The sequence below is a fragment of the Tyto alba genome, unplaced genomic scaffold (assembly GCF_018691265.1).
Source record: "Tyto alba isolate M040663 unplaced genomic scaffold, T.alba_DEE_v4.0 Super-Scaffold_46, whole genome shotgun sequence".
NCBI classification, from domain to species: Eukaryota; Metazoa; Chordata; class Aves; order Strigiformes; family Tytonidae; genus Tyto; species Tyto alba.
Genome location: NW_024881322.1, coordinates 2,284,204 through 2,310,915, shown reverse-complemented (window position 1 = coordinate 2,310,915; position 26,712 = coordinate 2,284,204). Strand labels below are relative to the sequence as shown.

General features: G+C 42.6%; 1 protein-coding gene across 6 annotated transcripts in view; it reads right to left on the bottom strand.

Moving 5' to 3' along the window:
• RBMS3 (RNA binding motif single stranded interacting protein 3) overlaps positions 1-26,712 on the bottom strand; it is a 721,589-nt gene that overhangs the window by 351,977 nt on the left and 342,900 nt on the right. For 4 of the 6 annotated variants that reach the window (XM_042806473.1, XM_042806470.1, XM_042806472.1 and 1 more), the window contains one exon: positions 6,626-6,795. In XM_042806473.1, the coding sequence (XP_042662407.1) occupies positions 6,626-6,795 (170 nt within the window). The remainder of the gene's footprint in view (positions 1-6,625; positions 6,796-26,712) is intronic. The other 2 variants (XM_042806471.1, XM_042806475.1) reach the window with 1 other exon arrangement.

Genomic DNA, 26,712 nt, shown 5'->3' with positions numbered 1-26,712 from the left:
AAACTGCAATTCAACTGATTTCAGAAACCAAGATCTCACTGAGATGAAATACGAGTTCAATGCCTTCTACCAAATCAGACCCAACAAGCAATCCCATGATGTTTCTAATAGCAGTAATAAGCACCGTCACTATGAAGATGTCTTCAGTGCAAGAATTAGCAAATCATGCCCATGGCATTAGCTTCCTCTGCTTTTACGTCTACTTTGCTCATCTTAACGTTCACCATTTGGTTCCCAATCAAAGGCATTTTGACTTTTAAGCATTAACCTAAAATTGACTTCTTTTCCCTTTCCCGCCCCTCTTAATAAACTTTCAGGAAAAGTCTGTGATACAAAGAACTTGAAAAGAATACATATTTCTCCAAGCTATCCCATCAGTGTTTTTTCCTCTGGTCTGAGGGACACATCAACAAATGCAAGGAACAAATTCACGTAGTTCCCTTATTGCTTTGACTCAGCGTATTTAGCCCAGCAGGACACCTCTGCTGTGCTTGGCCCAACAGCCCACCCTTCTTGGGACTTTGCTTTCCTGATTTAACTTGGAATAACAAAGAAAACTGGGGGGCCGGGGAGCAGGGGGACAGGGACAACAGGACACAGGTGAATTGGAGGTTTTTTTTCTTTTCCCCTCCAGTGTGCGCATTTCTTTGGTTCTCGCAAAGACCGATCTCTTCAGCAGATTTCAGAGCTACTTGCCAGTTCTCCTATTAGCAGGATACACGGAACCAAAACATCCACAAAGATTTAAGCAGGAACTACTCTATATGATTATATGATGCCACATGGTTCCTATACGAGCTAATCCCACCGCGTAAGCCCTCTCACCTGCGTGCCCTTTCAGTCCCCGCTGTATCACAGAGCAACAGTGTCAGCTGATATTAATTACAGGAGAGACACAGATTATGTGGTTCTGTTTGAATTAATATTGAAGCCACGGTGCACCTTGCTTTAGCACACACAAGGTTACATAACGCAGTAAACTCCGTCACGTCTCCAGAGATTACTTCTTAAAAATACAGGCACAGACACAGGCTAACACTGCTGCTACATTAAGTTTCAGAGAGTTTGGGTCTTGTCTTCACCAGGGCCGGGATAAGAACACCAGTTTACACTGGGTACCCAGTTTGGTCTGGCTTCACTGTAGAACAAAGGATTTACTCCAGGGATTCTTTTGGTCTTTTTTGTTTTGAGCTTATTATGGGAATTTTATTTCGGTTAACCTTTATTTCATTTATAGTTCACGATAATTATTTTCAATTAACATGTTAATTCAGAAAAAAAGGAAAGGAAGGGAACTTACTTTCCCTATACCTTTGTTTCATCAATTCTCGTAATATGGACTTCTTGTTTTCACAGAAGAAAAGGAAAATAAAAATAGTCAGGAATGTTAAATTGCTGCCTTAACACATGGTAGAAATGGTCATCAGGAACTTGCTATAAAGCTCCATCTAAATGAAAATGTTGCACTTGCTGCAGCTATTAACAAGGGACCCTGTCCTGGAAAGCACCTTGAACCCTCTGAAACCTCAATGAACTCAGCAGTTTTCTGTGGGGGGCAAAAGGCATACACACAGTTCATTTGAAAAACAGTCTAGGATTTAAGTAAAGCAATGTGTGTATTTTCAGTTAATAACCTCAGTTACATTATCCTTGAGGCTAGCCTTTAGTAGAATCCAAACATTGGCAGCCTGAATCTTTATTCAGATGTTCCACAGGACAAAACCAAGGACATTCAGAAGGAAGTAAGAGGATAAAATCTCACACTTGATGACTTGTCAAGGAGACAATCAGGATACCTTCAGAAAAAAAGAAAAAACAAAAACAACCAAACAGAAAAATGCAAAAACACACCCACAAAAAACCAAAACAAAACAAAACCAAAACAAAAAAACCAAACACCAAACACAAAAATCACCGCCCCAAAAAACCCAAAACCTTGAGTAATCTGCACAAAATATGGATCCGGAATCTATTTAGAGAAAGCAGCACTCAAAATGATCATGATTCAGTAGGGATTTACCATACGTGGAAAACCATTTTATCTGAGAGATTCAGTCTCATCTCCTCAAGAGTCAGCCCAAGGAGCATACAGACTTGCTGCTCTTTAGGTTTATGTATTTTGATTGTTGTTGTTAATTAAGTTCTTTCATTTTACCCTGGACCACAAAGAAGTCAAAACTTGAAGACTAATGAGATAACTAATACAAATAAGAACAAAGCAGATGGAAATAAATTTCTGAAGGTACATTATAGACACAAGGGGAGAAGACTAAGCCAGGACGAAAACATAAGTAAGTTTAAACTATCAGAAGTTTGAAGTAGATTTCTTTCACACTATAGACTTGGCCTGAAAAATTTATGACTGAATCAGGATGGACAGGGATTATCTTTTGAATACATGCCAATGTCTTAATTGTGCAAGACACAATGATTTTTCTTTTTTTGTCAAATGTTTTTTTTTTTTAAGCCAACTTTTCAAAATCATGGGTGGGGAGGTGAGGGGGGAAAGATATAGTTTATTTCTCTTCCCAAAATCCCTTTCTCTTGTTCAAAACTTATTTTATCTTTAAAAACATTTGGGGCCTAAATCTTCTTCAGTGTAAACGTGTAGCAAAAGACAGAGACCAAAATCTTGAGACACAGACCGTGAGTTTTTGAAATGAAAAATGTTTCAAAGTAATAAAGCTCAAATTTTTAATTTCCGCATGTGATTTCCTTCAATCTATCTCTACTGGGATGTAGTTAGTAAGAACGGGATGTGTCCAGTATATCAACAGGGGACTAAGCCATCTGTGTACGTTTTTAAGATAATTTCATAATTCTTCGGGATGAAATAACACCATGCATGAAAATTATAGTGACAGATTATTATTTCAAACATAATCATTTATATTTTGCTTGTACGGTGACACATCACGCACATTTTTCTGTCTATAATCTGTAATTTTACATCTTAAGGTTGATTATCTTTCCTTGTGATGAAAGGCTAATTTTGACTGCAAAGATACATGCATAATGGTGTGTATCACTGCACCACAGAGACTGTGTACCTCTCAGAAATAAATGTTAATGATGTGATATTTTCTATTAATTTAATTAAATATTTTAAAATAAAAATTTTAGACTATTAAGTTCTGATGATCGATATGATCACAGATGGGTATAAAACCTCTTCTATAAAAACCTCAAGAAATGTCAGGAGAGGCCAAGGTCCATTTTTGGAAATTCCTTTCCTTGGTGTTTATGAAAATCCAGAATAAGATATATACATAAAACAACAACAGACTCTTGCGTGATTAACTTTCCTATTCACTCTTTTTTGATAAAAACTTTGACAGAGTCATTGTATAAAGTCCCAAAAGATACAGTGCAACCTAACAGCTCCCTGCTGCAAAAGAGAATTTGATGCAACTTTGCTGGACACGTGTTAAACCAAATACTGAGGATCAGAAGCACACAAAAAGAAAATCTTCCAGCAGAAGTTGTTTTTGGTTTTGTTTTGTTTTTTTTTTTTTTTTTTTTATTGACTCAGCTACTGTACAGCCTATGATGACTTGTTTTCCTTTAGTTATATGAACAGTTTGACAGATTACTGTGACAAGGTTACTCTTAAATTGATAAAAGGTTTGATAGTGTCGGAACATTTGTCAGAAATGTCTGACATCACATGTAATGGACTCTGCACTTCAAGCATCAATGGTACTCCAGTCTGCTGTTTTCCATTTAGTGTGCGATACACACCACCCAAAAAACACACAGCAGAAATACAGGAAAGCAGGCAGGATCCACTAAAACAGCCCCATACTTTATCAAACAATTCTGATTAAAGGGCTCCTATTCCATAACCCACCTGGCAAAACACAGTTAAATAAAAAAGATTACACGTCACTTAAAGGGTGTCCTTCTATCTGGAATAAACCTGGAAATGGGATGGGCTATGATAAATGTACTTAATCATAAGCATCTCCAGCATTCCCCGTACTGCTGATAGAGAAATATTGTGGTTTTAGAACCTTATTCCTCAGACCTGCCAAATGTCAGACTTTACAAGTGACAGTTGCACTGCTGGCAGCCTTGTCACACGCTAGAGCAGAGGAAATGGGTTCAAAAGGGCTCATTTTAGGCACTTAGCCTAGGGGAACCAGTGTCCTGGGCATAAGCTAGCTTTGGTGAACACCTCTCAAACACAGCTCTCCAAAAATCTTGTACTGCAAAATAATACTATAGTTTATGGATTGGAATTCAGGTTCTCACCTCACGTCTTGTAGCAAATGATGCTAATACTTCTATGCAGGAAGTCTAAGAGCCAGCACCTTCTGCTGTTTTGTGAATACCTGTCCACACGAAGTCTTTAACTCACTGTGAGACCCCAGCAACATAAGCTAAGAGAGAGCTCTACAGAAGACAGCCATTTCTCCAGAGACAAACTTACATCTTGGTCATACAGCCGCAGATTGCTGCTATGCCTTCTGCATTTGGCGGGAGAAGGGGAGGAAAAAAAGAGAAGGGAGCTGGACCTTAACCCACCTCCACTATGTAACCATCTGTAAAGGTAATGTCTTGCAATATATTACTTTAAAGATCTACATGCTGTCATGACAAACTGTTGTCTTTTCAGATGTTTAAGTTTCCCTACATCATCTTTCCCTTTTGCTTTGATAAATACTTCTAAAATTCTGAAGAAAAAAAAAAAAAAAAAAAAAAAAAAAGACAGAACGACTACCTGGTTTCCCCTCACTTCCATTCAGCCAAAGGAAAAAAAAAAAACAGCAAACGGAGTGTCATCATTCTTAAAGAGCATCTATTCACACAGGAACTCCACGATAGCAAGGCGGAGCCCCTCTAATCATAGACGAGCTGAAGTCCAGTGGTGCGCACTAAAAACCCTGCGACCCTGCCGGAAGGCAGCTCTCCGATACCTGATGGGCACTACCCCGTGCCCAGGCAAGGGGGAGGGACGTGCTCCCCGCACTTCGCGACTCAAGCAGCGCGGCGCGGGCCACAGCCGCCCACCGCGACTGCGGCACCGAGCACCAAAGCCGCGAGGCTCCTCTCGGAGCAGCCAGCTCATTCCCGACCGGCTGAAAGCCTTTGCCTGAACTTGGAAAGGGTCAGACGGCGAGAAGATGCCTAGCAAAGCAGCTTTTTGAACGTCAGCAGGCTACAGTCGATTTATACCCGCTGAGGATCTGGCCCTTGAACTGGGATTATCTGTGACTGTCGCAAGCGGGAGGTGTCAATGAATGTAGTTTGTACGAGTGCCAGACAGGTACACTCGCAATTCAGCTTGCGTGAAATATGAAAAAAAATCTTCAGCTCACTCCACTCCTGTAGGGCGCCAGTTCTACCTGTAGCAGTTTTAGTAGGAAAAAGTCACGGGAGAGAGTTCCAAGCTCCCAAAATTCTGCTCAAGTTCAGATATCGCTCCAGTAAGACTGTTAGTTCCAGCCCTGTGCACATAACGCATACTTCCGGAAGTCTTTCAGCATTTTTGGTCAACATGAGGAAAGGCAGAACGATGATGTAAAACTGTAACACCCCATTAAATTGTTACTGCTATTGCAAGCTTCAAAACGACAGCCATTTGGACTGAAGTCAGTAGATCAGTCCCAGACCGTTCCTGACTTTCCCAACCTTCACTTATCGATCCCGATTCGAAAGGCTGATTTGTGACAAAACATATCAGACACTGTTGTCTTTTGGAACAGACTGTGCTGTGTCAAAAGCTCCAACTGCACTGTATCATAACCGCATCACAGCAAGAGTGGATTTTTATTTTTCAAATCTCTCCATGTTATTATCTCAACACTAGAAATGTGCAATCCTAAATTCCACCCAGGCGATCTCCGGTTGGACTCTCAAAATGGATTATTCCCCTCCCACACGTCATCAATAATAGTCAAGACTTTGGAAATCCTAACAGGTTCTCATTTCTACTCCTATTACCCACTACATTCAGTCGAGCGAGGACGGGTAACAGGGTGCAACGTTTTGGGAAACAGTTCTTTTGACGATGCACGAGGAGCAAAGAGCTCCTTTCTGCTCCCTCTCCAGTTTCAACAGCAATAAAACACGATCAAACTGATATTCATCAGTACAATCTGAAAATATGACTCAAGATAAACAGGGAGGCAGAAGGTGCTACTTTCTACAGCATCATTTTTCAGTGGAACTGCAGTTAATTAGATGGCTACAGGGCCACCTTCAGTGGGTTTCCTACTTCTCAATCTTTGGAGCTGAGCAATGTGTAACACAGCAATAAATAGATGAGGAGGGAACACCCGTGTTTTGCTGTGCACTGGGTTGTTATTCACAGATCATCGTAACTATAAAATCTGTCATTAGGAAGGTTTTCTTCCCACACAAATTCTCCTTTTAATGAAAGAAAGAAGCCAGATTAAAATAAACAGAAGCCAATGTGAAGGCCCTCACCTCTCTATCCCCCGAAACTCATTACCAGGTTTTCAACAGGCATTAATTAGCTGTTTAAACTAAAGGAATAATGGTTAACGTTCGAGTGCAGGAGGGTACTGATGTCCTTTTGCCGACATAGGTGAGCGTAAAGTGAAAGGCCAGCTCTGACATTTTCCGACCCGAAGACACCGAGTATTTTAAGTGCACTTACGGCTGGCACAGCTTGATAAGGTCCTGGTCGGTGGTGCCGGGTGGAAGGCCTCGAATGTACAGGTTGGTTTTACTCAACTGCTCTCCGCTGCTGTTGTTGCTGCTGTTGTTGCTGCTGTTTGTGCTGGGGCTGGGAGGAGCCATGGGGTGGGGAGCTGGTGCATAGGACTGCTGGAAACAGAACAAAACAAAAAAAGGCTGTTACTGGAAAAGAAAAGCATGGCAGACTCACGTGCTTTACCCAGCTAACAACTCCAGAGCTATGCTCTGAGGGCACACGCTTGGCCTGCCCTCCCTGACCACCTCCAGCTCCGCTCCTACCGCGTGTGCACCCGCCCCGAGCCAGCAGTGCCTTTCAAAACGCCCAACGGGACCGAGATTTTGGGTTTAGCCACGGCTGTGAAGTGCATTACTGTGCTTGCTTTTTTTTTTTTTTTTTTTAATCTGGAATTACAGTAGCTAGATTGTGAGCCTGTTTTGTCTAGATCACAAAATAAAGCTCTGAAATGACAGATACTCAGGAGTAACTGGTATTAAAAAAAGAAGTTAAACACAATCTGCTTTAAGAATACTCTAAGACACAAATAAGAAGATCTAGCCAAAGGTACAGAAGCTGATGCCAGAAGCCTAGTTAGTCTTTTCTAAACATGAGCAGCATCCAGTACATGCACAGTCAGGTGGCAGAGAGTTGGCTAGCCTGAAATGGGGTAAAAAAAAAATACCCAAAGCATCCTGAAAAGACTGTCATTACAGACGTCCTTCACAGCAGAGAAGCAGGGTTTGGGAAAGATGATCTGGCTAAGACCTCCTGCTCTCAAAACCTTACCCGCTGCTGAACAACCACAAACCACACGCAGCTGAGAAATATCACTTAAAAAGGGAGGCATTCGCACAGGGAAAACAACGCTCTTCCCTAACTCCCTGGTAAATGCATGTTATGAAAGCAGATGCACGCATGCCACAAAAATTACCTAAGCGCCTCCGATCTGGGGCAACAACGGGGAACTGAAGCCCCTGCAACCATCCCTGGTGCCCCGAGCATCATCAGCGCGTTTACTCGCGGCACAGAATGCTTGTCAGAAGAAGGGAGGAGTGGCTGGAAGGCGGGAGGAGGCCAGGTCCTGCCACTGCTGTGACCGACGCAGAAAATCTGAGCTCTAGGGGAGAAGTTGGGGGAGCTGGGGGGGGGGGGGGACGCTGCAGGCCCAGGCTCCAGCTGAGGGAACTGGAGTCAGAGCTCCAGGAACACGGCCATCTGCTGAGAGGGGGGAAAGCGGGTTTCCACAAGCTGATGGGCACGTTCTGTATGCACGGTTACAGCAGCAGGTAAAGGTTGGGCCAATGCTAAGTTAACTATGATGTGCTAATGGACTAATAAAAGCAAAGCATCTGCAATTTTTGTTATATTAGCGATGACACTTTAGTGACTTCTGATGTGCTCGTTCTGCGTTTAGGCCTTGAACAGAGAAAATATTTAAGTCTGTGAGTAATTCTGATCACGCTAATCAACTGCCCCTTTCATTTCAGTGGCCCTATTTTAGTGCTCATGATTATGCACACACTAAAATCAGAGACTCTGCAGATGGATATTTTTAAATTAGTAGCTCTAAACTCTTTCAAAGAAGTCCCTTCAATTAGAAGGACCAAAAATGTTGGAGAACATAAGGGAAGCATCAGTGATAGGTGAAGCTCAGAGGCTTTGATGAAATACATAAAGCACCACACTCGCAGCTATGCCTTTCTTTCTGCCTTCTCCTTCCTTCTTCCCAGTTTCTCCCATTTAAACTGGGAGAGTGGGAACACACCATCAACTGTCAGGACATCAGAATCCCTCCGCAATCTGGCCTGGATGTAACGCGACTCAAGCAGGACCCATTAAAAGGAAAAATCAGTTTAATAGACAGTGCAATCTCCATGCTAGCAAGTAATGACATTCACTCTCATCTACATTAAAAGAGAAAGGGCAATGAGCTTCCTTCCCCGAGTATCTGCATAGAGACTTCTGCTGACAATCAAAAGCACTTAATGCATACGGATCCTATTTCTCTGCACACACATTTTACCACGAGGTAATCCCCACCCACCCAAGCTTCAATGTCAGTCCCAGAAAGAGAGAGCTGAAGCAGCAGCCCCCAGTACCAGCATGGGTAACCGCCTCAACTGAGCCCCGGTGCTGTGGGCACAGCGGGAAAACCAGCTCCACGCCACGGCGTGGCTGGGCGAAACTGCAGGCAGCAGTAGCCTCCAACAAATTCACAGGCACCTGTATCTTAAAACATCCTCGCTGCAAGCATACTTGAATCTCTGGGCACTGCGGGGCCCGGGAAGAAGTAGATGTGACTGTGTCTAGCACGTCTTCGGCTTCAGCATACCAAGAGCTCAGGAAATATCCTGTGCCAACCTTGCACATTCTGATCATTGGTAATGTAAAATTAAAAACAAAACAAAAAAAAAGCCAAGGTAAGATTCTTAGTGCTTTACCCCACACCTCTAAGTCTACTGTACACACTGAATGCACACAAATGATGTAAAGCAAGGACAGAATTTTCTGTAAGCCAATAAAGTGCTACGTACTTTAATTATTAATTGTTATTATTATATATGTCTTAGCAGGGGATAATGAGTAAATGGCCTATTCTCACACCAACCTAATAAGCAAGGAAAAAAAAAAAAAAAACAAGTGGAAATATATCTTTGAAATACAAAGAGCAATTTTCATTCTATTGTAAGATCTTTATCCTCACACAGAGGAAAGCACTGGGGGCCTAATTCTAATTTAAGCATTTTATCCTTCTCAGCCAGCTGAAAAGGGACCTAGAAGTGAACACGGATTGCATTTACAGCGATCTTAAGGCCACGGTTATAAAAAAAAAAAAAAAAAAAAAAAATAAAGTCCTCAGTATACCCAGAAAATCAGGTCATGGGACAGGTGGTCTCTCAAGCAAGAGCTGCTCGGACAGCAGGCGCCCGCAGACGCCCCGGTTCACAGCAGCATCCCGGGAGATGCTTTAAGGGTGGGCAGAGAGGCAGCCACAGTCCACCTGGGAGGATGCTGATCTTCTCGGACCAGCAAGCACTGCTATATTCCAAACCCTCTTCACTAATAAATCTTAGCCACTGCAGCCCACAGTAATTGCCATGCATATCCAATATCCCAGAATACCGTCCGCAGAAAGATTACAAAATTGCCTGTACGAGGGCTGATGACATCTCCTGGCCGGTTGCCAGACTAAAAGCTTCAGGTCAGAAGAAAGCTTTGAATTCTCGTTTCCTGAGCCGATGAGTGTATGACTGATGGCAGAAGTATGCATTTTGCCTCCAAAATGAGCAAAGGGTCTGGGTTTGTTAATCTCCGCGTAATAACTGGAGTGAAAGAAACGGATGGCAACCTGATGATGATCCCAGATATGGACCACTTGCTATAGGATCCCTGACAATGCCAAGGGGGGCACTGCCTGGAGAGCCGCCTGCGCGCCCGACGGCAGCAAATTTGTGCCTTGTTCTGATGTTGGCCCCCTCCGTGGCTGGGGGCAAAGCACTTCTCAGCCACGAGGAGCCCAGCTTCCCAGACTGGCTCAAAACACCCTGACACCAGCTGTAGAAACCTGGGAAAGACATTTTGCCAACACAGCCAAGCACAGGACCTGCAGCGCTAGGGAAAAAAATAAAATAAAGTAAAATAAAAAAGTATTAGGCAAAAATCTACATGTTTTACTTCAAAAGGGAGCTGGAATTCAGAGCTGGCTTTGCTGTTAATTTTTCAAATAACCAATGCAGACGACTCATTTTTCAATTCTCATGCTTCATTATTCAATAGGGAGTGTGGGGGGAATGAACTGGTTTGTGGATCATTCCAAGCAGCTTACTAATTTAGCATGGCTGGCTAATAGGATTTGTTTTCATCTTTGAAAAATGAATGAAATTTCTCCTTTTTCATTATTTAAAACAGATAAATTAATGTGCTTTATTCTCAACCAGTCTCAGGAACGCACTCTTGCGCTGAAACCCTACTGTTGAGCTCTCTGAAACAGTGTCCCATACAAGTGCACACAACTAAGCATGAATAATGAGATACCTTGGTCCTTCTTACTCAGTAACCCAGAAATGCTGAACCAGAAGCCTCTTGGTTACTAAACGAATACCACTCCTCCCTCCGACATCCAACCTCCTTACACAAGAATGGTATTTATCTTCCCAGGACAACCACAGTGCTCTCATGTAGTTTTTCACTTGTTGCGAGTTTAGTCTAAAGCATTTTTCTTCCAAAGCAAAATACTACTTAAAAAGACAAATTTCAAATATTTTTCACATACAACTCCTTTTGGATGGGAATCACAGGCCCCAGATGCCAAGTTGTAGAGTCTGCTTTATTAGCAGCAGCTGGCTCCTTGGCAGGCTTCTGAAGCGGTCGGGCTTGTGGTTTTGGAGTGGCCTCAGAGCCGAGGATGCAGCTGGACAGCTATGCTAATGGACTAGCCAATTTGTTGGTATTCACCTTTGGCTATCCCAAATTCATACTCTTTTATCCACTTGAAAGTAAGATCTTGGAAAGATTCCCCATTAACGCCAATATATTGACTTTTCCTATTGTAGGGCATATCTTACATTAAGAAGACGCGCATGACACACAGTCCTGCATTAAAACATGCATTATTTAAGCAATTGTGAACATATACTATCCATTTTGCTCTGAACAGAGTGTTTTCCAGCTGCTAGATTCATCTCACTTAGAGCCCAATTGCCACACAATTCCCTCAGCTCCTGATTGAGAGAATAAAATAAAGTAAATACAAATAAATTGTGCAAATATCAGTTTACAGCTCACACGAGCAAAACACTGTTCTCTCTACACCCCACTGTACAAAGGAGCAATTTTTGAGAGCTGGAGGGTTCTTACTGGCCAATTATGGTAATGATGAGAGGATGCCATCAACTTATCGGCCTGTTGATGGGATTTTGGAGCTGATTGAATGGCAAATCTCATATTAAGCAAAAGACAAGCATCACAGTTGAAGAGAAAACAGATAGGTAGGGCAAATACAATAAAAAGAACCAGATAAAAGCCACAGCAACTCTTCTGCCTTTGGTTGGCTCCTCCAGGAGGAGCGGCACAAAAAGGTAAGCTGTATTTCTTGTCCGTAGCCAGGCGGAACAAAAAAGCGAATAAAAGATTGAAACCAGCAACACAGAAACCTCATGTATTTTAGAAAGTCTGCAGTCAAGGGAGCTTGAGTCTTAATTTTCTTCTTGAGTTTGTAGGGCATTCACTGGCCTTGCAGAATCTGACCATGACTACTGTCTAGCTCCCATCCGGCCGACGAAGGCCTGGAAGACAGAGCTCCTCTTGGACGCTTTCCTACAGTCAGGTCTTCCCCCAGACATCTAACAGAAAACAAACAGATGTAACAGCACACATATTTTCTAACCTCTCTGCACGGTGACAAAGCTTCCCGGACTGCTTGTGTAGAAGCTACAGCCCACCGCTTGGCAACACGTTCCATTTGTAAAGGAATGGCATGTGAAAATGTAAGTAAACTCAGAAGATGAAGACAGACAATAAGCTTCAAAGTCTGTTCTATCACAGCTCTTTCAATCAAGAAAATCGGAACACACCTCAAGAGGATTTTGATTTCTCTGAATACCTTCCAAGGCCTTTAAAAGTGATTTGCTGGATACAAGAAAACCGGTGAGTCAGAGCTGCTGGGTTACGCTCTGTGTACCGCTACTATATCACTGTGCTACCCCAAGCAAGTCATTCAGATTCCTTATGTCTCAGTTTACCAGTCTGTAATGACTCTTCCTTACCTTTTCAAGTCTTATATAATGCTCTGTGATTGCTGGAAGAAAGATGCTATCGAGGACTGCAATATTCAAGATGGAGGAAATATTAGAATTTAACAACTAAAGCTATCCCTAATGCTTTTGCAGATAAAAATTATTTCTGCATACAATGATTTTGCTACCCTGTATCTAAACTGAACGAATGAAATAATTTTAAATCTTAAATAAAATGCCAATCCAATTACTTTCTCATTAAAAATGATCATTTTTATTTTATTTAAAAACAAACTTAGAATTATGCAATCACAGTGCCCTCTTGCTCATGCTTCTTGTATACATTGAGCCTTCTTTTTTCATTCTATTCCAAATAACATCTTTATTCCCTAGGAAAGAGGTGTCACTGTGTTTTGCTTCCCCTTTTCACACAGCATAAAAAAAAAAAAAAATCACTTGTGAAAAATGACGATTATGAAAAAAACTTAAAAACTTAGTCCTCCAATAGACACAGTAGTCATTCAACAGTCAGATTAAAATTGGGATTTGACAGGTCAGTAAGATACTTTGAGATCTTTGTTTCACACAGAAAGCTGTTGAAATTAGTAGGCTAAATACTCCCGGGGCTTACAGTTCCCTTGAACCTGCCACAAAGCACTAGAGGTCCATAAAGCTTAAACTTGGGCACAATTTGGCTCCATTTTCTCTGTCCTAAAATACTTCTCTTCCAAACCACTACTGCCCAGCATTTAGCATTTGATAAGCACTTACAGGTAGACAATACATAGGATGCAAAGCATCCATGGGAAGAGGAGGAAATCCTTTACTGGACAGCACCTGCAAAGTAGGTCTCATTTTATACCATTTTCTGCATTAAAACCAACCAACCAAAAAGCAACAGCAATTTACTCTTCTTGGCTATCCTTAAGAACACTGAGATTTTAGCCAGGGTGGGTGACACACACTAGAAACCTGGAAATTTTCTCACTGATCGATCACAGCATCTTCTATTTCCACTAAGATAGACTGAAATACATCAATCCATGCATCCCTCCGTTTCCCACCACTACCAATGGGAAACTGCAGGTGGAAAGCATCTTATTTTGAAGTGTGACGAAGTTTGAATATCAAAGTGAATTAGAGCACATATAATTAGGAGACACGGATGGTCACCTCACCTGAGGATGAACAGGCCCCAACGAAAACCAGTCTAAGACAAGACTAAACAGCACAGAGGCGAAGAGCATCATTTGCAGGCTGCAAACACCCCAGCCATCGCTGCCCCCAGGGGTTTTGGTCACTAAATAGATGTAAATCTGTCAACTTCAGCCTGTCACCCTCTCCTCCCTACACGTTGCTATACCAAAAAAAAAAACTAACTGTGTAAAACTACATTAATTTTCTGTTTATCCGTGGACTGCCTGTTGCTCTGGGCTACACTATGGTAGATATCCTGAATTTAGGGCTTCTTGCACCCAGATAGGAGAGTACAATTTAGTCCTTAGCACTAAAAAGCCAAAGACTAGGAATAAGAGCTGCGTCACCAAATAAATATTTTCCAGAGCAGAAAACAACCTTCACAGCCTTGTCTCCTCCCATTTATTTCATGGCAGGAGGCTCCCGCGACAGACCATTCCTGTGGCATTATTTATTTCTCAGCAAGGGAGAAGAAGAATTCTTTCTACAGATAAAGTATTTTGCCAAACTCGTAAACAATAACCTATATTCTTTGACATAAATTAGTGTTATTGCTTCATTATCCAACCCATTCATATTTTATTGATATACTGAGTCTAAATGTGAACAGAATCTAGATCTTAAAAATACTAAATCTGGGCAATCTGGATGATAAAACATTGTAATTCCTCTAATAAGAATATTTTAGCGCACAGATCAAAATATGACAGCTATTACTGCCTGTGATACAACAACTGTGGTAAAAAAAATGAGGGGAAAAATAACAAATTTAAACAGAAATTATTGTTTCTGTTTACATTCCCATGTAGCCAATTTTTGGGCTACACTAATGAGTTGTCGGTCCGTTTGAAGGTTAAGAAAAAAAATGCAAATTGAAAGACTAATACTTAATTTCCCAAATGTTTGCAAAAACAAACACTTTTTGGTTCTGAGAAACTAGATTTCCTCTCTGGGTGTTTGTTTACACGTAGCAGACTAGAAGCATCTTGGAAATAAGACGTAGGAGGCACGTGCTTCACGGCATTGCTTTTCTGCACGCAGTCCACACATACCACAGCATCAACGCTTGTGCAAGAACCTGAGTATAATAAAAGTTCAACGCATAAAACTGAATTTAAAGCACAGAATAAAACTGAAACATCGATATCACCTCTTTCCTCTTCACTGGAGAATCTGGTGAGCAGAGATCGGAAGCAGATACATGTTCATTTTGCAGAATGAAACCCCAACCGAAAAGGTTGTTCAAAATCTGACCAAGTTTCCTCAGATTGTCTTTCTTGTGGAAGAATTAAGTGGGAAATCTGCCACTGCTGACATGAGCATTGGTGGGATGGAGGAATCAGGGGTGGCAGGGCTCCCTGGGAACGGCCCCATCATCTCCCCACGTTACCACAACAATCTCTGTAGATGTGTATGGGCAACCTCTGCCCCTCCACCCAGCACTATATGAAAAGTTGAGCTGTGCCTCCCCTCCGGCGGCCAAAAGAATCCACATAACACAGAGTTTGGGAAAGGTCTGTCCCAAAGATAACAGCGTGACACCATCAGGACAGAATTTGGGGCTTTCCACAATAGCCAGAGTTCATGTTTTCTCTGGGATCCCCTGGGCTACAGCAACACACTGCTGCCAGGCCAGGGGCCAGAGGATGCCCACAGAAGATATGACCCATCACAAACCTTACTGCATTTTCGCTTCCAGTGCAAACTCCTCCAATAAGTTCATGAAAGCAAATAGCTTTTTTTTTTTTTTTTAAAAAAAAAAAAAAAAATGCCCATACGAGTCATTACAATTCCTCACTTAGGAAGAGGAGGAGGAAACCAACCTCATCAGACTGATGGACGCAATGGCATTTAAAGGAGGGCTGGAAAGCCTTCTAACAGTAAGCTGATACAGCAGGGATAAGAATCTGATGGTACCAGTTAGGATTTAGGCACCAGCCTGTGGAAAGGGTTGGCCAAGGTTGGGGCTGGGGGGTCTTCGTGCTCCCAGCAGCCCTGAACAGCGTCCCACAAATGGTTAAGGGTGGCAGGACGCGCAAGGGTCACCACGAAACCTCACGTCAGGAACCTCTCTTTCCCATTCTAGCTACTCCTCCACCTGCTCACAACGAGTTGTCCAACTAAGAGTGAGCTTTATAATGAAGGCACCATTATACACAGCCTAGGAAAGTGGTTTGGCCCATGTAAAGACTGAGGGGAAGGAATGGGTCTCTGTAAGCCTTAAAGGAACTTGGCGACGAGGTGAATTCCAGGCCTCCATCGGGTCAAAGGCAACTTCCATCATCACAGACCCAACAGCCCAGGAGCACACAGAACGTTAGGTACCTGGGAAGGCGAGCGAGATCTGCCAGGCCACATTTGGGGATTTAAGCACTTACATTTTCAGCTCGTATCACTAAGTCCTTCAACTCATACGCTAAGGAATTTGAATCCAGATAAACGCTCTCCACTTTGTTACCGTAGACTCTGCTGTCTTATAAAAATCTCTATTTTCTCTACATTTCATGCAGCAGACAAGCATCCACTATAATTTATGTTTAAATTTTCTTCCAGACATCATTCAAATCCACTTGAGGTAAAGCTTACTAAATAATTAAATGCAAAAATAGAGAACCTCTTTATTCTACTTTTGGAATTTTCAGAATTGCACTCCATTTATTTACAGGCATTTCTATTTTTATTCTTGAAATTCAACTTTCTATAAATGATATTGGTTTTGAGGATGAATTTACTTAAGCGTGCTATGAGTGTGTAAAAAAACCCCAACACTGCTGTCTTTTTGAATCTAGGAAACAAAATATTTCCATATTTTTGTTTCCATTCATACTCTTAATAGGAAATCATATGTACCTTCAGCTGAATTGAAGTCCGAGCACTAAATCCTTCGGGATACATCCTGTATTCGCATCAAATGCAGTCTGAGGCAAAGGTCCAAAGTGATCAGCCCACCCACAGGGGTATTTGACCACCTCTGCAACTAGACATCACAGCAGTTAATGCCCAGCACACACGTTGCTGTCATAACTGGGGGCCGTGGGAATGCCCACAACACTATGGAATGAGGAAAGTCTCGTTCTGAATTTTGTAATACTTAAAGTCACTGGAAGATGACAACTATTTCTTAGCAGCTAGTGAGATTTTGACACCTGGTCTTGCTAGAATCTAAATAAAATAATGAACTTTTTTTGAAGTAGTATACAAAAACCGTCAGGAAGTCCACTTCGCTTCAAAATCAGTCAATCTGAACAAGAATAAAATTGCCCTGCTGGTTAGACATATGAAAGACACATTTCTTATGCTGCAATCCAGTATTATGCAGCTAGTTCCTTCCCTTCTAATTCCTACTTTTTTCTTCAATGTTTCCACTATCTCTGGTTTTTAGCACTTCTCAGAGCAGGGGGAAAAAAAAAAAAAAAAAAAAAAAAAAAGCTCTAAATTTATGATGGTATAAGTTTTCAAGCTCTTCCCATTTCTTCAACAACAGATTGTGCTTCCGTGCTTGTCCGAAGTTTCAAATGTCATTTGACTCATGTGCTCAGAAATGTTGACTCAAAATATCCATACAAAATTTCCCGGTTGGTAAAAGTAACCTACCCTCTTTTTTTCTGATATGCTTAGAATGGATCATAACCAGCACAGAAATTAATTTCATCGCGACAAGTTTCTTTTCGCAGTTCCTTAAAATCATCATTATTTTCTGCTAAATGTTGTGGGATGATGAGCCAAGTACCTTGATAACATACCCAGGTTCAGCTCAAGACGTTTTGCCCAAACCATGTGGGGCTTTGTGCCATATACTTTTTCCATACTGTGCATAACAACACCGAGAACCTGAACTTGTGTGCTCAGAAGAGAAGAGCCTTGCAATGCGGGGACCCAGCCGCTTCATTACGCATCTATGTAAAATCCAACGGAACACTAATTGGGATAATGAGGTTTCTCCTGTTGCAAGCAATAGGAATTCAGAATAACGGGATACATATGTTAAAATTCCTGACACAAATCAGAAAGTGTTGTTTGGTTTTTTGTTTGTTTGTTTTTGTTTGTTTGTTTTGTTGTTGTTGTTTTGTTTTGTTTTAACCAAAAGGCGATTCTAACAAATTCATCTGTATTTACTATGTTCTTCATCCAAATTATCTATTCCTTAATAAACAAGAGATTAAATTTCCTTCTGCACTGCAACATTGCCTCCAACCTCTTCTGTTAACTTTCTGGCTTTTTGACCTTTTAATAGTCTTCATTCACACATGATTTATTTTTTAAGTCTGCATTTTTTTCTTTGACAAGAATATGTATTTGAAGTGATTTCAAATGATAAATCTGAATAAGTAAAGGGAGTCTCCTTAATACATTTCCTTAAAAATGTTGCACCATGCTTTGGAACAGAAGCTTAAAGAATGATGGCACGTAACAGTAAGGTTTATATTTCAAATCAGATACAAATAAATATTCTGAAAGTCTTAATACCATTTAATACCACTGTCAGACTCACGGTCACTAAATGTTGAGCAAAAATAAAAGGAATTCAAGTCTACAATAAAACATGATTTACATAAACAGAAAGGGGAAGAGCTACAGCTACAATACTTGGAACAAAACAATAAGCGGATTGTAACAGTAACACACCGTGTTACCAGCTGGAGTAGAAATTGGTTAGGAATACCGGGGCATTAAGATTGTCTACGGGCACGTCAGCAGCAAAAGCAAAGACTAAGGAAAACACTTGTCCACTGCTGAACAGGGCAGGGGACTAGTGACAAGGGACTTGAAGCAGATGGAGGCTCTTGGGGCTTTCTTTGCCTGCCCCCACTGACAAGGTCTGCTGCCACTGGGTCCCTCTGCCCCGTAGTAGGGGCTGGGGGGAGAGGTGCTGCCCCAGAAGAGGAGCATTAAGTCAGAAACACCTCCAGGACGCCCAGTTACAGGTTACGCAGTGCCACCCGACGTCACCGCCAAGCTGCTCGCTCGCAGCCTCTGGCAGGCTGTGGCAACTGGAGGCCATCGGGATGCTCCTGGTGACCGGAAAAAGACATAAACCTTACACCTGTCTTCAAAGGAGGGAGGAGCCAGGGGACACGCAGGCTGGCCGCAGCACGGCGAACTAAAGAGAAAAGCTTCACGGGAGCTATGTCAAGCACGGGAGGGACAAGGCAACAGAGAGCAGCCAGCACGGATGAGCAAGGGCAAGTAACACTTGGCCAACTTACTTGCCTCCTGTATTGAGGCAACCAGCTCTGCAGAGCGCGGAGAGCAGTGGGGGGGGGGTGTTTGCTCTGACTTTAGCAAGGCTTGCACTACGGTACCATCACCAACAAGGTGGGCAAGAGGAGGGAGAGCATCCTCACCGCCACTGCAGGTAGCGCCCAGCCTGGGGGGGGGGGGGGGGGGGGAAGCTGCTGACTGGCCTAGAGAAAAGGGCCGACTCGAAACATCCCTCCCTGCACACCCAGTGCTGTAAGAAAGAACTACTCAACACAAAACTCCTTCACCTCACGCATTATGTGTGTTAAAAACCCTCCAGGTTTACTTACAGAGCAAATGTCTACTAAGTGATTTCTGAAGGTGCAGATACAGCCTATAATCAAATGCAACTGCACACAAAGGATTTACTAAAACTGAGACATCTGAACTTTATTCCTGTGCTACGCTTTGACCTCAAGTTTAGTTCATTTGCTAAAGTCATTATTAAACAACAATGTTCCACACAGATTTCAGCAGCAGTAGTGTTTACATTAATGCAATATCCTTGGGTTAAAGGAAACAGAAATGATGAAAATCCTATTCCTCAGCTTCTTTGGAGATCTACGGTGTAGTCGAAGGGAACGCTGCCTAAGAAAAACCAGTACCATTTTAAAGGCAGTCTGGTTCTCAATCATTTGAAATGAAATAAACTGTCAGATCTTTAAAAATCTCCGAGACTAAAAATTACACAATTAATGCCAATGCCAGCTTCCATCAGATAATCAAAGCTCAATATTGGCAAGCTTTGAAATTAAATGCACCCCTAATTATAAAAAATAGATTTTTTTACCTCCTTAAAAAGGGGAAGGCAGTCTGACTCCATCAATCACATCAAGGCATAGCTCCCAATCCACAAGGTTCTCAGAGCAGGTACTCAGAGTATCGAGGCTCAATCTCAGACATAAAATGTCACGCACGATAGATCTAAAATGGTAACTACAATTTAAGCCTCAAGTTTGGGGAATTTGGCCCAAGAAAACTTGAATAACTTCTTCAGCAATCTTAAAACTGCAACAGAACACTGAAAGATATCAGCACAGACACAACACAAGAAACTAAATTATCACTAAATACCTCTGCAAAGGCTGAGGTCTTGCAGAAAGCAGAACATATCTAATCAAGTATTTAAATGAGCGTGTGGTAATAACTACTCACACAGGATCCAAATTCAGAGTGCACAGGCTCATGAAGTCCAACATTTCCTACCTTCTGACTCCTTGACTGTATAAACCTTAACTTCCTTTAACATAATCAACAGTCTGAAAACAAGCTGACAGTTACTTTCTGTAAGAAACACCACATTTGGAAAAACAAAAAGCCCACCTAGCAGAGCGCTTTACATTTGGGAGTCGTTAGTAACAGGTGTTTTGGGAAATGGCATTATAAATCCAAGCAGAGAGTAATTATTCCCAGTACACCGTTCACTTTGGGACTTCCCAACCAGAAGCTGGACGTGGACCATCAACCTACCAGATACCAAAGCTCCTACCTCTTCCATGATCATTTAGACTTTAGTCCTCTAAAAACTGACCCATTTAGACTTTAGTCCTCTAAAAATCTTTTAGTGGGATTCAGTTTTTGAATTTAATTTTATGTTCAAGAAAAAAATAAAACAACATTTTAATTCTGCCACCAAAAAAAAAAAAAAAAAAAAAGTAAATCGGTACTGCTTCCCCCCAAACTTGTTTTACATGGAGAATTTTGCAGTGGTTCTTTTTCCACTTCCTTCCTACCATTCAGAACATTTTGTGCAAAACTCTGTCATACTGTATCCTATGTCTTACATGAACAATCCTCAAAAACACAAGGGGGTGGCAGCCACCCCGTCAGGGGGGTTGCTATCACATCTTTTTGGAAGTAAACAGAAACATCGTTGACATGGTGATGCATGTGCCAAAATACAGTCAGATATTAAAAGTGCCAGATGTTTTTAAAATACTTCAAAACCCAAAAGTCTATATTAAAAAGAATGTTTTTTCTTAGGGGTTCCTCCTAAAAGAAAAAAAAAATGGAATCCTAAACTAAAAATCTATGGATACTCTTAATTCTACTGGTGTTAAATGTCTGTGTTATCCCTCATATGCCTAATATTTTATTTGCAAGGGCTTGCCACTAAATTTCCTTTCTGGAACCCTGGGTTAACACAGTTCTTGCAGGGCAAAAAGTCCTTCCACGAAGGAAACAACCTGTTATCAGGCTATTATATATTTCAACTGAGGTCCATTTATCATTGCAATTCCCTCGTGCTACCACCCCAACAGACAAAACTCTGCTGCAGAGGAGGAAATATATGCAGCAACACGGCAGCCCTGGGAGGGACCCTGCCAGAGATTTCTGCTGCCATACAGAGCCCGGCTCTCCCTGTCCCCAGCTCCGGCTCCCCACACTCCAGACATCACACCACTCCCAACACATATGGAAGATTCTGCAGCCAGCAGACCTCTGACAATCCACTGGTCTGGTGAGGATGAGACCAACTTAAATGTTCCTTGGCAGGTTGTATACCGAGGATTTCTGAGCCACAGGTGGCCTCCTGACATCCTCCATCCTTTCCCCCCGCCATCCTCCATCCTTTCCCCCCGCCATCCTCCATCCTTTCCCTCCTCCCATCCTCCATCCTTTCCCTGCTCCCATCCTCCATCCTTTCCCTCCTCCCATCCTCCATCCTTTCCCTCCTCCCATCCTCCATCCTTTCCCTCCTCCCATCCTCCATCCTTTCCCTCCTGCCATCCTCCATCCTTTCCCTCCTGCCATCCTCCATCCTTTCCCCCCCACCATCCTTTCCCTACTCCCATCCTCCATCCTTTCCCTCCATCCCCACTTCTAAACATCAGCAGCTGCATAAAGATGCCTCAGAGCATCTGGAAGGACAGGAGTTGTTCAGGCTCTGATGGTGAAACGGGCAAGTACAGGTGAGGGTCAATGTGCAGAGAGATTCCTGCAATCAGTACCACAGCTCTGAAAAATACAGCAATGACTGTAAGGTTACACATATGCATTCACTGCATTTCTCAGTCTCCATATGATACATTTATTCAGCAAAGAAACAGGTTTTCTTTTCTCATTAATGCTTTGTATCGTCCTTGGTAATTCTTCTGCAGGAAGCCAACTAGTACATTAACACAAGCCAGGAAAACACGACTTTGAAATATTTCTCCCCACCAGTGCCACCGAGGACGATGACGCACAGTACAGCCTGGTTTTCCTTAGAGCACTACCCTCCAGAAGCGTTAACTGCCAGATTTCTGCAGTGACAGTCTGCAAGGCTAAAATTAGCAAGCAACACCTTCCCTTGCACCTCATCACATGATGGGAAACAAACATAAATAGGGAAATACAATATGTTCCTAAAGGTGGAGTCTGAATACTTTCATCTCCATAACAGTTTAGAATTAAAGGACACTTACACAAGCAGCTTCTCGTGATATGTCATCTGTTACTAGCGTTGTAATTTGCTTTCTGCACACTTAAAAAGATGACCACCTCTAAATCTGCTCCTTCCCAACCCTGTCTGGCTTGCATCAAATTACTTCACGTCTACGCTGCAGACAAATGGTTTTATTAGGCCCCACTATATTACCAGCTGCCCATATACTCCAGCACCCTTCTTCACAGATAACACAAACCTTTCCGTAGGTCCACCCCACTGATAACTGTTATTCTACATTTCACCCAGGAGTATCACAAACTCCTTTGCAGGCCACGTCCCTCCCTCCTGCACTACTGAGGTGCAGCTGATTGCAGGCTGGATGGCAGGACTTGGAAGATAAAACCCCAGGTCATATTTATCTTTTTCCCCCTGCCCCTATATAGTGCTGTGCAGTCCTTAACAGCCACGCAAAGCGGCCGCAGCCGCTCTTTTACAAAACCCTGTCCAGAGGGCACACATAAAATCAGGTGTATTCAACCCAATTTGCTACCGCAAACACAACGCAGGGTAAAATCACACCTGCTGAAGTTGCATCACAGCCCGCACGCAAAAAAAAAGCAAGTGGAGCCAAATTATCAACTCCTTCAGGACCTTCATTTCTCCCGCGTAAGGGGAGCGGGAACAGTCCTTCGTACGCGCCGCAGAAACCCAGGCGTATGTCACCACGTCGCGTAACACCACAGGGCGCACGACAGGCGCGCACACAGCTGGCACGACTGAGCTCCCACGGGGCTCTGACAACCCGCTCCTAAGCTTATCACCGCCTGGCCGGCTCGCTCCTAGCTCAGCTCGACTCGCGCACCTACTCCTCTTGCTGCAGCGGCGCGCGCGGCTGAGGACAAGGGGTGACTTCGCCCTGAAGCAAGGCTCTGGCTTGGCCACCAACTCCCACGCCGGCACCCGGGACGTGCTGAAGCCCCGGCGATTTCAGCAGACCTGAGCTCGGGAGAGGCAGGGATTTTTCCTGCAAATCCCCAGGGATCTGACTGCTTCTATTTCAGTATCCCTAATTACAAACGTCGCTATTTTTGGTCCTAAAATGTTCCGAGCTTTTTTTAAAATTAGCCACAGCATTTTACTTGAAGGCGCCCTGGCAGCGGGCATCTCCACAGGCTAGCAGCCTGCTTGCTAAAATGGTGTTTATCAGCTACTCATTTGATCACAGTAACATTTCTGACAGTTTAAATTTGAGTCCCAGTTTAAAGACATCTTAAAAAAAAAAAAAACAACACCAAACCCACAACACACCAAAAAACGCCTCTGGATTACCAGTTCTCACCCAGCATCCCAAGTTTGGGAACTGACCTCTGTGTTTAATAAGAACCATTTACGCCAACAAAAGGGAATTAAAAACAAACACAAAACCCCCTCCCCTGCCACAACGGCTAAGGAGCAAACAAGGCCATCACCATCAATTCCTTTCAAGCCATTCATCAAACTACTGGCAACAAAAATAAGGCCCAGCTTCGTTATAAACAGAACAATAAAGAAAAAGGAAGTTGAAAATTAAGAAAGAAATGCTTACAGACAATAGATGGGATTAAGATTTTTTTTTTTTTTTAATTTATTTTTTTGTCAACAATCCAGGCACTAGGGTTTTCTTCACTGCACTGAAAAGTTACTGACAAAATTACTAACCAAATTATGTGGCTGTTTCTGATTAATTTCATTACTTTGAATTTCAAGTGGTTCTTGAAATATTTCATTATTTATCAGAGATTTTTTGATGTATATACATCACGTTCCTTAATGAAACCAGAACAGGACAAACCGCTTTCACCTTCATAAGCAGCCGCTGATCTTAAACAAGCATCCAAATTACCGTAAGTTTGCTGACTGTGACTCTACTCTATCGTTCCTATTTACCAATTTTTAAAATGGCCTCAGCTTCCTTGAGAAACAAAAGGCAAGAAAACCCCTACAAACCAAAAACCTACCACCACCACAAAAAAAAAAAAAAAAAAAAAAAAAAAAAAACCAAAAAACTCTCAGCACTTTCTCCAGCCTAAGCCTTCAGCAGGCAAGGTGCTCGCAGCGCCGTAGCTGCATTTATCAGGTGCTGGGTGGCAGCAGTCGGGGTGCGCGCGTCACCCCAGCCCCCCCGGGGACGGGGGGGATCCGCGTGGATCCCGCGGTCCTGAGCCAAGGGCTCAGGCACCGAGGAGGGACAGCGGGGGCACGCAAGGCCCAACCCAGGGGGTTGGGGGGCAGGACTCGGCGGGAGGTGGGTGCACGGCCGTGCCCCGGCGGGAGGGGGATGCGGAGCCCCGGGCTCCTCGGCGCAGCATCACTCGGCCAACGGCGCCCGGTACCCTCTTGGCATCCTTCACTTTGCGCCGGAGCAGAGACCCCCAGAGATTAACGCGGGCGGCGGAGCTGGCGCTTCGCATCAATTAATAAATATTCGCATCGATAACATCGGCCTCCTCACACGGCTGGGTAAGTGATCACCAAGGTGCCTCATAAAGCAGCACCGACTCACCGTATTTCGAATTGAAAGCAATCAAGGACACGAAAGAACCCCCTTTCTTCAGGGAAGGTAAAGTTGGCAAGATCGGAGGTCTCTTGACGTCTAGTACCAAATGTTAACACTCACACACGAAGCAAGGCAGCAGGATAATTATCCTTTCTGAAGATCTGGTGGCACTGCTTATGCCAGTAGGTTAATTTCCTCAATTTTCTAAGCTCCCTTGCAGTGATCCACTGATGGCCGGTCTCCTCCTTTAAGCTGACAGTTTATCCAAATAACTGACACTATTGTTGTTATCATTAAAATAGCTTCCATTCAAACTGCCATTGTTTAACAGCCATGCCCTGTGTATATAGAAAGAAAACCCTTTAAAACTCATTTTCAAAGATGTCTGTTAGCCCAGGAAATATTTAAGAGCAGCAGTAGCTACGCAATGAGAAGGTTAAGCTAGTTAGTGTTTTTGACAACTGCACTTAGCTATGCTATCCAATGGCAAGAACATCCTTGCATTTATCAAGGGAACAGATTTAGTAGAGAAATGCACACAGCAAGAAATAAATGAGAGATGCAGGGAAAACTCATATTATTGTGGCATCTGCTAGAGCTATTTTAGAACGGTGTCCCCCTGTGCTGCTCCACTGACTGGCTTGTGAGGATTCACTAAAATTAAAATCCATTTCTCAGGCATTCATAAATAGGCCACGGAAACCTAGCAAATCGCAGAGGTTTGGTGGCTTCTTTTTTTTGTTTGTTTGGGTTTGGGGTTTTTGTTTGTTTGGGTTTTGGTTTTGTTTTGCTTTTTTTAAACAGTCCCATCATTTTCTCCATTCACTTAGCAAATGTTACAGCCTATGCTTTGCAGTGGCCCTCGTGCCCTGGAACTGCTGTGAGAAAGGCTCTGCCCCTCCCTCCTCCTCAACCAAAGAAGATATTCCTTGTGGCATGTCCTCAGCCCCTTTCCATATAGAACCAGGCTCAGGAAGTTTGCCCTGAGGACTACTCTTTCCTCAAACTAGGCTTGAGTATTAAACCTAATTTTTTTCTACAGACAAAGCAGATTCTTTGTTCCCAACAGCTTTGGGCATCCAATTTCCTTAAATGCATGTAAAATCCTCAGTTCATCTCCTGCTTTGCCTATGCACAGCAACCCCTTGCATAGGCAAGGACAAATATTTACAGTCTACCTTTTTTAGAGTTTTTTTGTTTGTTTGGGGTTTTTTTGTTTTTGGGTTTTTTTTTTGTTTTGTTTTTGGTTTTGTTTTTTTGTTTTTTTTTTTTTTTTTTTAAAGGGCTGATTCACTGTCACATAAAGCAGAGTCCACCTCTTTTCAAAGCAAGCTGTTCAACTCACCAATGTTTAATTACGTTTTGCCTCCCATTAGGATGTGGCATTCTGATCAGACAGCCAGAAAAACATACATGCAGAAATGGCTTTGAGCAAGATCGCAAGCCCTCTGCCCCCATTGGCACAGAAATAATTTGGGCAGTGTGAAAAAATACTCAACTGTGAGAGCAAAGGTTGTGTAAATCCAACCACAACTAACTTCCAGACAAATGCATATACCATCTCTTACCCTGATTTTTAATTTTGTTTGCCCCAGCATGTGATTCTAGCTAAGTCTACGTTGCCCTCAAGAGACAAAGAGAGAAAAAAAGCATTGGGAGCATACGACAGAACTAAAATGGTATGTCTGAAATTTAAACTAATATGCTAATCTAAAAGCCTCCTTATTATGTGACTGGGTTTGGAACACAAAAAGCAGAATATGTCATGATTTGAATAAGTTGCACTTAGCAATATGAAGGATAACTGCTGAATATCTAACTTCTATTTCTGGAAAGATAAAGTTTATTCTGATCCCAGCTATACGAACACATTAACTCTTAATGTTATCAGTCTCCACGGAGTAGGAGGCTTTTCTTTATCAAAAGGGCTTTGATTCACAGCAGGATAATAAAGGGAAATCGCACTCTC